Source organism: Streptopelia decaocto (genome assembly GCF_964273445.1).
Source record: "Streptopelia decaocto genome assembly, chromosome: 4".
Taxonomy (NCBI): domain Eukaryota; kingdom Metazoa; phylum Chordata; class Aves; order Columbiformes; family Columbidae; genus Streptopelia; species Streptopelia decaocto.
Genome location: NC_138658.1, coordinates 37,327,224 through 37,342,014, shown reverse-complemented (window position 1 = coordinate 37,342,014; position 14,791 = coordinate 37,327,224). Strand labels below are relative to the sequence as shown.

Genomic DNA, 14,791 nt, shown 5'->3' with positions numbered 1-14,791 from the left:
GTAAGCTGAACTAGAGATTTATTTTCGAAAGCATCACTGTGAAGCTCTACTAACTTAGGTATGAGCTCTTCAGACTGTCAGTTACTGGTAGATCTGGAAAACAATCCTGATTTGGAAGTGATAACTGTTGACAAGAGCAGTAGAAGGTATTTTGTTATCTGGGGAAGCATACATCCAGTGCCTTTCCTGCTTTTGTCTTCTTCCAGACCCCATTATTTTTCCTCCCAGCTTCTCTCAAACACATGAAATAGGAAAACAGAGCTCTGGAAGGGATATCTGCTTGCTCTAAGCACACCTTTTCTTTGTCTTCCCTAGCAGCCTAATAATGAAGGTGAATAGGCTCCTCACTGCACACCTTTGTTATCTACTTCAGTACTAACTACTGTACAACACTTCAGCCAGTCTGTTACTAATCTGCTGCTCTTGGTGCTACAGGTGCTCTCTTTGGGCTTGCATGCTTTTTCTGCCTTTGCTGTTGCTGGTCAGAGTACCCATCCTTTCCATCACCAAGTGGCTGTATGGTTGCCTCTTTGCAGTTAGGTCATCATGAATGTTGGCTTGTAAAAATACATTAAATAAAAAAAGCTTTCAGGACTCTCTTGAAGCACTTTCTCTGTCAACCCCATTTCCTCTTTTCATGCTTCAGCATAGGAAAGCAAGTTAGGTGTTCCTGCATTATCTGCCTAAATCACATCTCTGACCTGTTCTGGTAGGGCTTGCATTGCTATTACCTTAACAAACATAGAAATGAAACTCCAAAGACTGTCATACACGTCTCTGCCATACAGCTTCATCTACAGTAAGATGGGAAAATATTATCTGTGCTAGAACTGCTTACAGTCATTTGCAGTAGTTTGCAAAGCATGCTTTTAATTTCTAATTGCTTTATACATCAGGTATTTATTTCTGAGGAACTTAATTGGGTTTCAAAGGCATACCTAAGTAATGAAACAACTTTATGGATTAAAGAGAGCTTTGGAACATATATGTTTGTATTATTTTATGTGTTTTACCTTTTTTTGGTAAAGTTTGAAAAGTTCCATTTAGCACCCAGGAGAAAAGCATTAAATGGCTCCGCATTTTGTTTTTTCAGTGTGCAGTGACCTGGAATTCAGGGAGGTTGCAAACAGATTGAGAGACTGGTTTAAGGCACTTCATGAAAGTGGAATTCAGAATAAGAAGACCAGGATTGTTCAAAGGCCTGAAAGAACCAGTAAGAGATTTCTACTTGTCCTATTTGATGTTCTCTTTAAACTTTTCTGTGCTTTAGTATTTCCATTGCTAAGACTTGCCTTATTCTCATGTACTTTAAATAGACTTGTACAAAAACCACAACTTAGTGCCTTTCTAAAGTTGATTTCTTATTTATGGCTTCGTACTGACAGAATATGTTAACTTTAATCTTTCAACATTATTTGGCTGGACTCTTTCTTATAAGAATGTATGGCACTACCATTCACAATGCTTTCATTTCTGAATGCTATCAAATTGTTTATTTGATACAGCTTGGTAATTAGCTGCTGTTTAAGGAGGCAAAACAGAAGAAACAAATAGGGATTTTGAGCAACTTTTCTAAAGAGAAAAGTAAGTTGCTGAATGACTAGCTTTAACAAATAATAAACAGGAGCTATAATTATGTGTGACCCATCATTGCTAGTTGATGCCACTGTAGGTACTGGCACAGAAAAACACATGGGAAAGATGCTTGTAAGTAAAAAGTAATCTTCAAGGATATACTTCAAATTGAAAAAGACTTGGGAGTACTAAGGAAGTGGAAACAGTAGGGGGCATAATTTTATTTTAACCCTCTCAAATATTTAAACAGGTTTTTTTGTTGTGGAAAGTAGTAAAGTTTTTAGATGTAATTATCAAAGGGCTTATTTAAAATACCAAGTGAAGCGTGCAATAATAGTTTCAAGAGTGATGTTCTACTGTGAAGGAGAGTCAAATTAGATTTCATAAGCCATAAAACTCTACCTTTCATTAATGTGAAGAGCAAACTATGAATTCCTCTAGAGTGTTTTACAGAGCTTGGCTACCACTGGCTGCTTACCTTAATTCTTTAGTTATTAACTTTTTAAGTATTTGGTATTTTTTTTAAGCTTTTCTTTGATCACTATTTGTAGCATTACTTGTTCTTTTTTCAAGAAATCTGTGAATTTCATTTAATTAGAAATGTCACTTGCTAAGGAAATATAAATAACTCTGTGTTATCTGGGAATACTGAGAAGAATGTTTCTGAGGTAAGGTGGTAATACAGTAATGTCACTTTTTATTGCTATTGGAAAAAAAAAAATTAAAAACATATATGTCCAATTTACATTCTCATTGGTGCCCATATCTGGCAAGTGATCTGCTTCTCATCTAGTGATGAAAACAAGAGAAATGCAAAGTTTGAAGCTCATAATTAAGCTTTTATTGTATAGTAATAAATAAAACATATCTAATAATACAGCTAGTGTTAGTACATCGCTCAGTTAAAGGTCAGCTGGAACTTTGCACAGGGTCCTCTTTTTTACTGAATACTCACTTCATTGAGGTTAACAAATAGGTAAGGTCTAAAATGCAGCACAGCTGTTTAGAAGCCTGAGAACTCAGTAGAAGTTCAAAAAGAAAACTGAGCAGCGATAAAAGCAGCAATTTTATGGCTATTAGGTACTATAGCATACAAAAATAAAAAGTGTTTCAAGTAATTGAGTTATTTGTAATACAGGAACGTAAAGTTCATAATTAGTACTTTTAATACATTGAAATGTAGTGCAAGCACAAATTTCTTAAGAGTACGAGATTATTTTCTCTTAGACATTTTCCTTGACTTTTTTTCCATAGGCACACAGGTAGTATTCATAAGTCCTGGTATCTATAGTTGAAACAGATATTTGCATCATGATGGGTACATGGATATATTATATTCACATTCACTTTATCGGTTGCTTGTTTGCAAGTTTTTATTTTAGAATAGCTGTCAAAAACTGCATTTGGACTTAAGATCTATGCTTTTAATATGTGTGAGTAAAATGCAAGTCTCTTGTGGATTTTTGGACCTTGTCAATTTTTGCACCTGGAAATATGTTATGTGATCCAAACTGGTTTGTTTGTTTTCAGACTAACAACACCTGATAGATTGAGTGATGTCTACCTAATGCTGATTTTACATCTAGTACCTCCTAAATGTTCATGTTTTGGCACTTTACAGTGCAGAAGACAATAACCATCTGTTTAGATTATGTAGACCAAAGCAGTTGTGAGATACGTATTTTTAGAACATGCTGTTCAATTGCATGAAGCACTTTGATCTGTGAGGCCTGTGACCATGAGGAGCTCTCTTGAAGAAAACATTGTTGTCCCATTCTGATTAGCTTTCTCCAAAGACTTAGGGTCTGTGGGATCTTTCCCACCCAACCTGAGCCAGTAAAGGAATCTTTCTAAGGCAGGTAGAGAGACATATTTGTCTTTAAATGCCTTCAGATTAAGATCTTTATAAATGTAATTGTTCCAATTGAAGGGAAAAAAAATGTGTTTCTGGCCCAGTTTTCAGAAATTCCTTTTGGAAGCCTTCAAAGTCATGAAGTTCTCTCCTTTGATGCTATAAAGAATTTACATTCTTTAGGAGGCATCTGAAATTTTAGGCACAAGTTAGACTGGATCCTACCCTACCTTTTTTTTGAGAGACAGAATAAAGAGTTGATTTGGGTGGCTAAGAATAGTCTTTCCAAGGCTCTTTTTATCAAAAGGTAAGGAAATATAATCTGTGTGGAAAAATTTGTTTTCTATTCTACTACTGACTTTAAATTCCCTGTGAACATGGTGCTGATAGAAATGTTTGACTTAAAATTGTAAAATGGTACCAGAAATTATTCCTAAACAGCTAGAATGTTATACAAAATGTTAATTGATTAGATTTTCTCTTTCAAAGAGATACATCTCATCAACCTTGAAATAGAGCTACTTTCATCAGAAGAATGTGGCGAAGTTTGCTGTTTGTTATAGGAATGCTAGGTTCTATACGTGGAAGTTTGATTATAGGCTTTGGCATGTTTAATTTCTTCTAACTCAAACAAAGCAAATCAAATGGGAGAAGGAAGTTACATGTGAGGCATCGTTTGTCCTACCTTTTTTTCTTTTTCTCTTTAAAAAAGAGCTTTTCGACAAAACAGTGTTTCACAAAAACATGAGTAACTGTTTAGAGTCTAGAGCTTTAGTACTGTGGTCATTTATTCAAATTGCATATATCTAATTGTAAAAAAAAAAACCACTTTCAAATATAAAAGATCCTATTTGCACAGTACTTACTTGATTTTATAAATAGCCAATATTTACTTGATTGAATTAATTTGACAGCCTACTGCAGGAAGGCAGTCCATCTATAGATAGAAAGTGATTGAATGAGTATATGATCAGTAGTAGTTTACTTTCATTTGTGGATTAGGGGATGCAAAACTTATTTAAAAACAGTTTAATGCAGCTATATGGTTTTTTTAACTTCAAAATTTCTCATTTTGAGGCAACAAGATACTGCATCTTATGAGAAATTAATATGTCTGTGGTTTAGAAGAAAATATTAGGTCACTATGTCCCTGTAAACACACAAAGAAACAAAAATAATTATAACCATTCAACATGCTAATGTCCTTTCTAATACCATTAAGAAATTCTTAAAACTGAGAGCTAAACTCTTGAGGAGTATCCCTAATAAATTCCACCCCTCAAAGGTGGTTTCCAAAGTCATAATAGGTCCAAGGCATCAGGCATAGTAATTTTTAAGTATACTGGGAGTCCAGCCCCTATTTTTGGGATGTATGAGAGCTACATCTAGAAATAAATCTTGCAAAGAACTTCTTAATCATGTATAGTGACCTTATACTTAGCACATGAGACTTAGTGATCTGTACAGAACAACAGCTTTGACAAAAAGCCACCTGAATGCAACTTCTCTTTTCAGAGTTCTAATTATTCTAGTAGATCCTTGGAGTTGTTCATTACTCTTGGGGAGTTAAAGATCTGTTTTGGCACCCTTTCCCCTGGGCTGTCCTTTATTCTTGTCACAGAGTTCCTTCCTCACTCAAAAACCATTCTGCATTTAAAAAAGCAATTTGTGACATCCTTTCTGGTTGTCTGTTTGCATTTAGGATTTTTCATATTTCTGTCTCTCTGGTGGCACTTGGGACAGGATTTATTAAAAGGCTTGGACACAGTCCTTCTGACCAAGGTAGATGTGGTTCAAGTTTATAGTGCCTTACTGGTGCATTTCAGAGTTGTTCTGGCTATTAATTAGTCCACATTGCTCCTTACAATCATTATTATTATTTCTAAACAAACAATAATGTTCAACTTGTTCTTCTAAAGCCATCGTTATGTTGATACCAAGTTAAAAATTTAAGGTGCCTACATTGTTGTGTTTTTACAAGAGTTATGTAACGTTGTTTAACTGAAACTTCTTTTTCCCAAAGCTGAATCTTATTAGTAACGCAGACTAAAGTATTTCAAGTAATTAGTAGGGTTTTATTTCCAAAATCCTATTTGTGTCCAGATACATTCAGATAGTGTGTGTATCTAGAAGTATCATTACTAAAAATGCTCTATAAACACTTAAAACTTGTCCTCAGGCCATTTATGGTCTAAATAGATGACACTAAGAGGAAAAGGGTACTTTGCCCCCATATGACAATAACACCCCCATTATTATTCCCTTGTGGATAGGGAAATAAGGAGTTGAAAAACTGAGTGAGATTTTACATATCTTCTTTTAAAATATTTATTTTATTTCTGTATTAATTTTGTATGATAAAACTCTAGGGAAGTAATGCATCAAATGCAAAGCACAAAAATACCATAGTCCCACAAATATTTCTGCTAACAGACAGTCTATTTCTTAAGAATACTTGTGTGTCTCGTCATGTTGGAAGACCAGAGGCCAAAGGTAATAGAGAATCTTCTCGTGGCTTGGCAATAATATGATTATTTGGCATCTAATACACTAATAATTTGAAAATAACAGAAAAATACAAGTCTGAAAGAAAATTACTTATAATTGGCTTGTCTAGAACTAGCATGGTGAGATATTATTACTCTGAAGTTGACAAATACCCTTACAGACTCACAGCTGGAAAAGACCAAATTCATATAGGAAACTGTAAATAAAATTAACAATTTCAGATCTTTGCTTGGAGGTTTTTACTTCATTCTGACTCCTTATCAATGAAGAGATGCAGCTGACATTATGCAGAGATAAATTAATTTTCCCTCATCTTCATTGCTGAAGCATATTTGGAAACCCTGATATACAGGCAGAACTTGTAAGCAGAACACTAAGTTTTTGCTTACTCTTGTCAGTGCTCTCCTGTACAGATTTTGTATAGTTAGAAGTGATAAATATAATTGCAGTTTTAACCGTCGGGTTTGATTTCTTGAAAATTCTGCGTGCCTGAGAATTTGGCTACTTCCTGAGATTATCTCAAAAAATGTCCCACAAGCTATACTGCAAAGTTGTACAAGCTGGCAACCTGAACCAAAGTTCTAGTTTGCAAAAAAAAGAGAAAAGATTCTTCTAATGACTTTCTGCATGTGTCAGGTTAGCGTAACCCAGGCATCCTTAAAGCAAGAGTGTGGAAGAAGAAATCCAGCCTGGAAGTAATTCTGAGCAAGAATTTTAGATCCATCTTTACCTAAAATTGAGACCTTGAATGAACTAAATCAGTATTGCTGAGTTAAGTTTGTTTTGACTCTATCTTTGGTACAGAATTATCCTTATACACTATGAAACATATATAGATATTCGGTGTAGTATTTTCTTTTATTTCTCTCTCCTCAGGTATCTTCTACTTTTCCTTAACAGTCACTCGTATTAATAAAATGGTCAGTCTGCTGTCCCACAGAATGCATTTCATCTGAATTTATCAATCTATTAGCAAACTGGTAGCCTTCAGCAATGGGATTCATCTTGATTTTTTTTTTTCTCCCCCACCTCCCTATAAAATTCTCTAAAAAAAAAAATGTGGAAAAGGAGAGACTTCAGGATGCAAACTTTCACAGGTGTTTAATAGGCATTTCAGATGTGCTTTTTTTTTCCCTTGTACCTTCTGTTGTAAAACGAGTCATTTATCCTAGGTTTATCATAAGACCTTTGGTACTTTCCCCAAATCTTGCCCTAACCCAGGCTCTACTCCTATCTGTGCAAGCAGGGTGAGCAGTAATATATTGCAACTTTAGTCAGGTGACAGAGGATGTTATGCCTACTGCTGTCTCCTCCTTGGGCTAGCGTGGAGCCAGATGAGTCTCACCTAGATTAGCACTTTTGTGAACAGCAAATACGACAGAAAGCATTTATGTTTACTTAGTCCTCTCTTTAGCCCTTCCTGCTCAGGTCTATCCTGATGAAAGTACATTAAGAAGGAAAAGTTGTTCCCAGCTTGTGCATGGGAGGCCTCAGCAGTGAGGTGCTGTTAACTGAAGATTTTCTGATAGCCAAAACATTAGACAAATCCATCACAAGTGAAAACCTTCTTGCTATGCAGCTTGCATGCTGAACAAGTAAAAGCCATGGTCTAGATGGTGGTAGTCAGGACTAGCAGAGTACATCTTTGTTTATTCACTTGTATGATTTCTCAATGTATTGTACTGGCAAGTGTATTGGTGTGGGAACAAATCATGCAGTTTACTTCTCTTGGCATTTAAATAAACAATTTTTATATAATGCAATATGTGAGCCATATCTATGTATGCTGTTTTGATTTCCACATAATGTCCAAAGCTATCTTCCTCAATGTACACAAGGATTTATTACTTATGAGCTTAATAAGCAGGCAAACAATAGTTTTGCCTTGAAAAGAAGATTATATTTATGAAGAGTTGAAATTCTCCCCTGAGAAATAGCCAGAAACACAGGAGCATTTCTGTTGGTTCCTTTTGAGGAAATGTTTTGAATGCTGGTGTGTAAGCCATGGAGGAGGGATGTAATTCTCAGTGATATATCCCTTGGGATTGCTTTGTCTGAGGAAAAGAGCTTAAGCTGCTACTTCACGTTCTTCTAGATAAAGTTACCTTGCGGTATATGCATTAGGTGAAATTCAGCTAAACATTAAATAGGTCTTTCGTTCACTTTCACTAGTTTTAGACAATGTTCAGAAATAGCTGCATAAAAGCTCATTTCATTATGGTATATAGAAATAGATTTCAAATAAGTGGGTAAAATAATAGATAAATTCTTTCCTCATAATTTATACATCTGAGCAGCAATTTTTGCTCTCCTCAGTATAACGCCCTGGCAGTTAATTGTCAATAATAAATTACTATCCTTCCACTATGCTAATTTTTGTCCTTTAGTTTCTGCTTTTTGCTTTGTGTCACAATTGTAAAAAATGTGTAACAACAGCATTCTTGTTGGCACTCAAAGTGACAATATATGTAGTCTGTGATTTAGGCAATTAATTTCCTAATTCCAGGTCACCTGGTGATTGTGTGGTTCTTAGTTCTCTATCACCTGCCCCCTTCATGTGTCAAACCACATTAGCAAGTTAAACTCTAGGTATGTACTTAAGTGCTTTCCTGACTCTTTTTGTCAAGTATATCATACCCTAGAGTGACAGCTCCATTATTTTATCAGTATTATAGTAGAGGAAGAAAGTCATCGCAGAGAGAAGGCACTTCTCATAATTTAAAGTTTTGACAGTTCCTTAAAGATTCTTTAAAATTGAACCAAGAGTTTTACTTTACCAACATAATCTCTTAAGGGTTCATAATGTGAACATGGAACTGCAATGGTGATCTTTGTGTGGTGTAGTGGTTCTGGGGGATGTGGACTGCTACATTTTAGATCAAACAAAGCTGATTCTGTCACTGTCAATGTGTGTCTGGCTTACTTCTGAAACACTTTAGCCATTTTTATTTATTTCGCCTAAACTAATATTTGACCTAGATTTCAGACTTCTCTACACTATACTACAGTGACTGATAGTCATGAAAGAGTTTAGTTTTGTAGAAATAAGCCAAATGAAAACTAAAAAGAGATGTGGTTTTCTAAATACTAACGTTGTAAATACTATAGAAGATAAAGAACTTGAAAAATAGTAGAAACAACAACAAATATACCCAGGCTGTAAATAAAAATACAAACTACTTTAGAAACAAATTCTGAAAAAAAAGAAAAAAAAAAAAAAACTACTTTCAAGGCAAAACATAATTAGTTTTTGAAATTATTATATCAACCAGTTGTTTACTAGAAAGCTAGACCCCATGAGCCACAGTGCTTTTTCTCCAATATATGATGCTGTTTAATAGATAGTCTATGACAGCTTTAATATATGTAAACATTATTTTTCAGGCTTGGAAATAACAAAATAAGTTTCTTATATGAAATGTTATTGTTTGAAGTAGTTTTATTAATTCTCATATGCCAGTTATAATACATTCCTGTTTACTAGGAAGTGTATAGCATAAATATCAGACTTCAAACACTACATTTAATTATTAAACTATAGTTTTATGGAACTTTACATGGATTTATAGAATATATTAGAACATAGTGACATTTTTATGGTGCTTTTCTGTTTATGTCAGTGATTTGTAATAAAAATAATTTGGTTTTTACTGACATTGCTGACTCCAATGCAAATGTTTCAGTTTCAGGCACTGTTCTCAATGGTCACAAATGTAATAGATAGAAATCCAGTGGGACATAGCTATTAGACACACTTTAAAAAAGATCTAAAAGCTATATAGAAGTGAGAAAAAATGAGGAATGGGAACAGAGGGCGAACTCAGTTCACAGGCTAATGCTAGTTAAAGGAATCAAGAAAAAATAGGAATAAAAGTCTTCTGCAGATATATAACATCGTTCCAATCTTCCTTTAGTGATGCATGAAACCTTTTAAATGTTAAGGGGTCTTTTGGTATTCTTAGATTTATTTGAAGAGTAAAATTTGAAGTTGACTGAGAGAAATAAAATAAGCAGATGTTAGAGTTTTTTTACCCTTTTCCTTAATAGGGTTTATTAAATAGATAAACACTACCTTCTAGTGTCTTGAAATACAGAGTACTTAATGATGTGAGCTTTTCCAGCATGGACAACAAATGCTAATTGAAAAATACTTTGTTCCAAGCTTGAAAGTGGTGTGTCTCTCAATAAACTTACGCTTAAAATTCCCCATGCAGATGTATTGTCTACAATTATCTGCTTTGGCCCACAAGATCCATCCCTGAATACACCTTTAGAAGAGTGGCTTTTGTCTTACATTCCCTTGCAGCTGGCATCTTATTCACTAAAATCTGTCTCCTCATGGTTTCTCTTTTTCTGCAACTTGTCTTACAGTTTGGTGAGCTGACCAGAATGCCAAATTCAGAAAAATGTTGTGAGCACAAGCATAATTCCTCCCTTCATGGAGCTACACAAAAGACAGGATAGGAAACAACATGTTTCACATTGACCCCTTTCTGAATCCAAGTTTTTGAGGAGAATCTCTAGCTAAAAGCAGGAATAACAGAGAAAAAGAAATATCTGGGAAGTTTTAAGAGACCTTCTGAACATTAATTTGTAGACAAAGTGTTTTAAGGTGGAAGAACCTTCCAGAATTTTTCAAATTAGAAACACCTGTTAAATGGGCTTGGTATCTGTTACAGATGAAGCTGAACAACACATCTACTCTATATCCTTAAACATTCAGTTGGGTCCTATCTCTCTCTTCCTCATCCACCAAAAAATAAGTTGTTTTGTCTTGATGTTTTATTAGGGGCTGGAGAGGAAGGAAGAGTCCGTTGGTTGAATGCTTGGCTATGGTTTTAAATTGTTGTAAACACACAAAAAATCTCAGAAGTATGAAATGGCTTGCTTTATTTTTTTTTCTTTCTGTCAAGCAGAAATAATGTGACAGATCAACAAGGAGCAAGAAAAAGTGAGACTGCCCTGATAAAAAAATCACAGTTAATTTAGGATTTCTGAGGAAGGGGATTTTATGTGGTCATCTGACTTCCACAGAGAGTTTTTGATGCTATCAGCTTTCTTCTTTTCCTTTCTGAAATGAGTTATTCTGCCATACATCCATATCTAAAGGAAAATCTACTGATTTCTAAATCTAATTACTCAGTTATTCAAGTTGGTCTGTTTTAGCAGTATAGAATTACTTTTCAGATTTCTTTATTGTTTCTAGAACAACAACAAAAGCAGGTAGGCTTGATTTTAACAGCATTAGAAACTGGGAATTCCTGTGTGCTCTCACATCAACTTTTCTATAACTGTATTCACCAATCTGTTTTTTTCAGAGCTCAGTTTTAGCATAAAAGCTTTTAGAAGAATAGCATTTAGTAGCACTAAATCTCACTCTGTGTTAAGATATATACGCAACCATCTGGCCACATGCACCGTAAGCCTGTGGTACAACCCACAGCACATGAACAGGAAAAAACGGGTGTGTATATCAAATGAAGCTCACATCTTCTACACAGGCAAGAAGCCTGGCAGTTTCTGAATTTCCCATCCATGTTCATATGCAAGTCTGCTTGTACTTTACAATTAATGCAGGAAAAACAAATATGAGCTCTGAGCTCTGGCTACAGGTATAACTAGATCAGCCTGTTCCTGAATGTCCTTTTTCCAATCAATAATTTGGGCTGATGCAGGCTGTATTAGTAGGTCTGATGCTGGCTGCTCTTAGCAGTCATCGTTTCCATGGCCTCTTCCAAGATGTGAAGTACATCAAGTAACAGTAAAAGATCATAACTTCCAAGGCATTGCTGAGGCTGAGTGTCATGTTCCTTTTTCATAGAATTGAATATACGTTATAGGAATTTAAAAATTCACTTCAACAGGTTACCTGGAATTTATTATCTTCTTGGTTCTGTAAACTTTGCAAACCACTTACGTGTCACTCTCCTGATTTATAATATCATTAAAATTCCTCAGCAGAACTATTTTCCAGGAAATCACTGTAGATCATTTATTACTGTACATAATGTATGTGCTATAGGTATAATGTTTGACAAGAAACTTCATATTTCTAAATGCTTTGAAACTGATGGTGGGATTAATTTTTTAGCAGGTTAATTTAATGATATTTTAGAATGAAGCTGAGACAGAATTTATGCCTAGTATTTCAATAGCATACACCATTTATATACTGTATCTGTGTAACCCAGTAGCAATTTCCACGATGCCCCATTCTTTTATGGTGGCTGAGCTCAGCACCTGTTGTATCTTTCCTGCCATATGATTTTTTTTTTTTTTTTCTTCTTAGGATTTGATACCAGTATTTTGCCAATTTGTAAAGATTCCCTTGGATGGATGTTTAACAGGCTTGATACGAACTATGACCTGTTGTTGGACCAGTCAGAACTTGGAAGCATTTACCTTGACAAGAACGAGCCATGCACCAGAGCGTTCTTCAATTCTTGTGACACATACAAGGACAGTTTGATATCTAACAATGAGTGGTGCTACTGTTTCCAAAGACAGCAAGGTAAAAGATGAGAACAACCTGCATATATATATGACTGACCTTTTTGTAATACTTTCTTTTTTTAACATATTAAGAAGACTATAGTGAACTACAAGCTCTTAAATGCTGTACCATGAATTTGTGTTGAGGTTTTTGACCTATTGTGAATACCTAAAATGAAGTAATTAAAAAGCTAAATGGAAGGGCTTGCTAGAAATCCAAGGATTCTAACTAAAGTGCAAAACAGCGGCTAATGCTTTTAAAGCAATATTGTTTTTCATGCCAACTTCCAGTAAGTATACAGAGGAAAAAGGCCAAAATAAAGAACAAAATTACTTAAATTATTTATTTCCCAATCTACTTCACCTGCATTACAAAATAAACATTTTTATTGCTAAACTAGGGCATCATAGTGTTCTATTTCATGAACCTATTAAAATAACTGAATTAACATTATGGATAAAGTTGTTTCTAGTCATTTGGACCCAAAATCAATTGATTTTTACTGCCTATATGAATATCTTGTTAATGCCTTGATGTGATTTGGTTAAACAAATAAACACAACCTGTAAGCATTATTTTCATGGGGATCATATAACAATTTTAGATCTAGGTGAGACATCACATAAATTATACAATCAGACTAGTTATAATGAATAAAATCATTTACTCAAACTGTTGGCTGAAACTTACTAACATGAGGGAGATTTTTCAAAGGGATAAACAGCAGCGAGGGTCCAAATTTCTACTACCAGTAGAGAGAATACGACTAGTTTGGTGGAAAGTTTGCAGAGTCAGTTCAGCCTTTTTGAAAATTTTAATATCAGTTTTTAAATCTCACTTGTGTCCTTAAAACTCTTGTGATAAATTCCCATTAGCACTCAGCATCTATGGGCTGACTCTTGATTTCTGCAGAAATAGAGACTTTTATCATGGCACATCTGCCAGTTGTAAATCTGAACAAAAATAAATCTGTACTTCTGTAGTTACATACTAAACAGCACGCTTCTTTTCTTTGGTAATTTATAGTTTAAAAGTTAACATTCAAAAGTTAACATTCAAAACACCTTGTTTGTTTTATAGCAGAACAATATTTTGGCTTGTATTTTTATAAGGACCTGTGTACTGTTAAAAAATTTCATAAATGAAAAATCACAGAATCACAGAATTGACTGGGTTGGAAAAGACCTCAGAGATCATCGAGTCCAACCCTTGGTCCAACTCTAGTCCGTTTATTAGATCATGGCACTAAGTGCCATGTCCAATCTCAGTTTAAAAACCTCCAGGGACGGCGAGTCCACCACCTCCCTGGGCAGGCCATTCCAATGCCTGACCACTCTCTCTGTAAAGAATTTCTTTCTAATATCCAGCCTAAATTTCCCCTGGCAGAGTTTAAGCCCATGCCCCCTTGTCCTATTGCTAACTGCCTGGGAGAAGAGACCAATCCCCACCTGGCTATAACTTCCCTTCAGGTAGTTATAGAGAGTGATGAGGTCACCTCTAAGCCTCCTGTTCTCCAGACTAAACAACCCCAGCTCCCTCAGCCTCTCCCCATAGGTCTTGTGTTCAAGTCCCTTCACCAGTCTTGTTGCTCTTCTCTGGACTCGCTCCAGCACTTCAATGTGTTTCCATCCCAGAAGTAGTTCTTAAAGTAAAGAACATAACATGTTTTGTTTGGTTGTCTTTAAAATAAAAACAAACAAACAAACAAAAAAAACACCCCCAAAAAACCCACAACCATTTAAGCTTAATATATAAACACTTATTCTTTGGAGGGCAACATAATTCTTCTCAGTTGTCAGAGAAAGTAGAGCAAATAACATGTGGTCTGTATGGTCAAGGGTTCTTCTACCAATTGGCTCTTCTAACAGTTTCGTATCATGTATGTACAACATAATCAGGGAATTAAGAAAGCCCTTCCACAGATTAGTTTCAAGTAGTTTAGCATTCTATGGCCTATAAATACTGTTTGTGTAAAATACTTGATCATTGTACTGTTTGAACCCAAGGATGGTATTGTAAAGAGTGATCCAAATACTGCTGAATTATATTTATGGAACCCCGAAGGCTAAGAATCTGGGATCCAGCTTTCAGTGACACTGATTCTCCCCATTACAGAATCCAACATTATCATGCTTTTCTTCCGTTTTTACCAGTTTCCTCACGGTCTTGACCATGGTGTTGTGATAAAATACTGTTTTAAAACAGATTAGAGAGCTTTCGATAGCACAGTGTGCTTGAACATAACAGTAAAAAAGATGTATCTTCAACATTGTAAATGAGGTAAAATTCTCAGTTTTGGCAATCCTTGCACATTAAACATGCACTCCATCCTTCCAAATTAGCACTGTCAACAAAATCTGTAT

General features: G+C 35.1%; 1 protein-coding gene across 2 annotated transcripts in view; it reads left to right on the top strand.

Annotated features, from left to right (window-relative positions):
- The window catches only part of SPOCK3 (SPARC (osteonectin), cwcv and kazal like domains proteoglycan 3), a 200,142-nt gene that overhangs the window by 175,837 nt on the left and 9,514 nt on the right, over positions 1–14,791 (top strand). For both annotated transcript variants that reach the window (XM_082050152.1, XM_082050151.1), the window contains exons 7-8: positions 1,094–1,213; positions 12,225–12,446. In XM_082050152.1, coding sequence (XP_081906278.1) covers positions 1,094–1,213; positions 12,225–12,446 — 342 coding nt within the window. The remainder of the gene's footprint in view (positions 1–1,093; positions 1,214–12,224; positions 12,447–14,791) is intronic.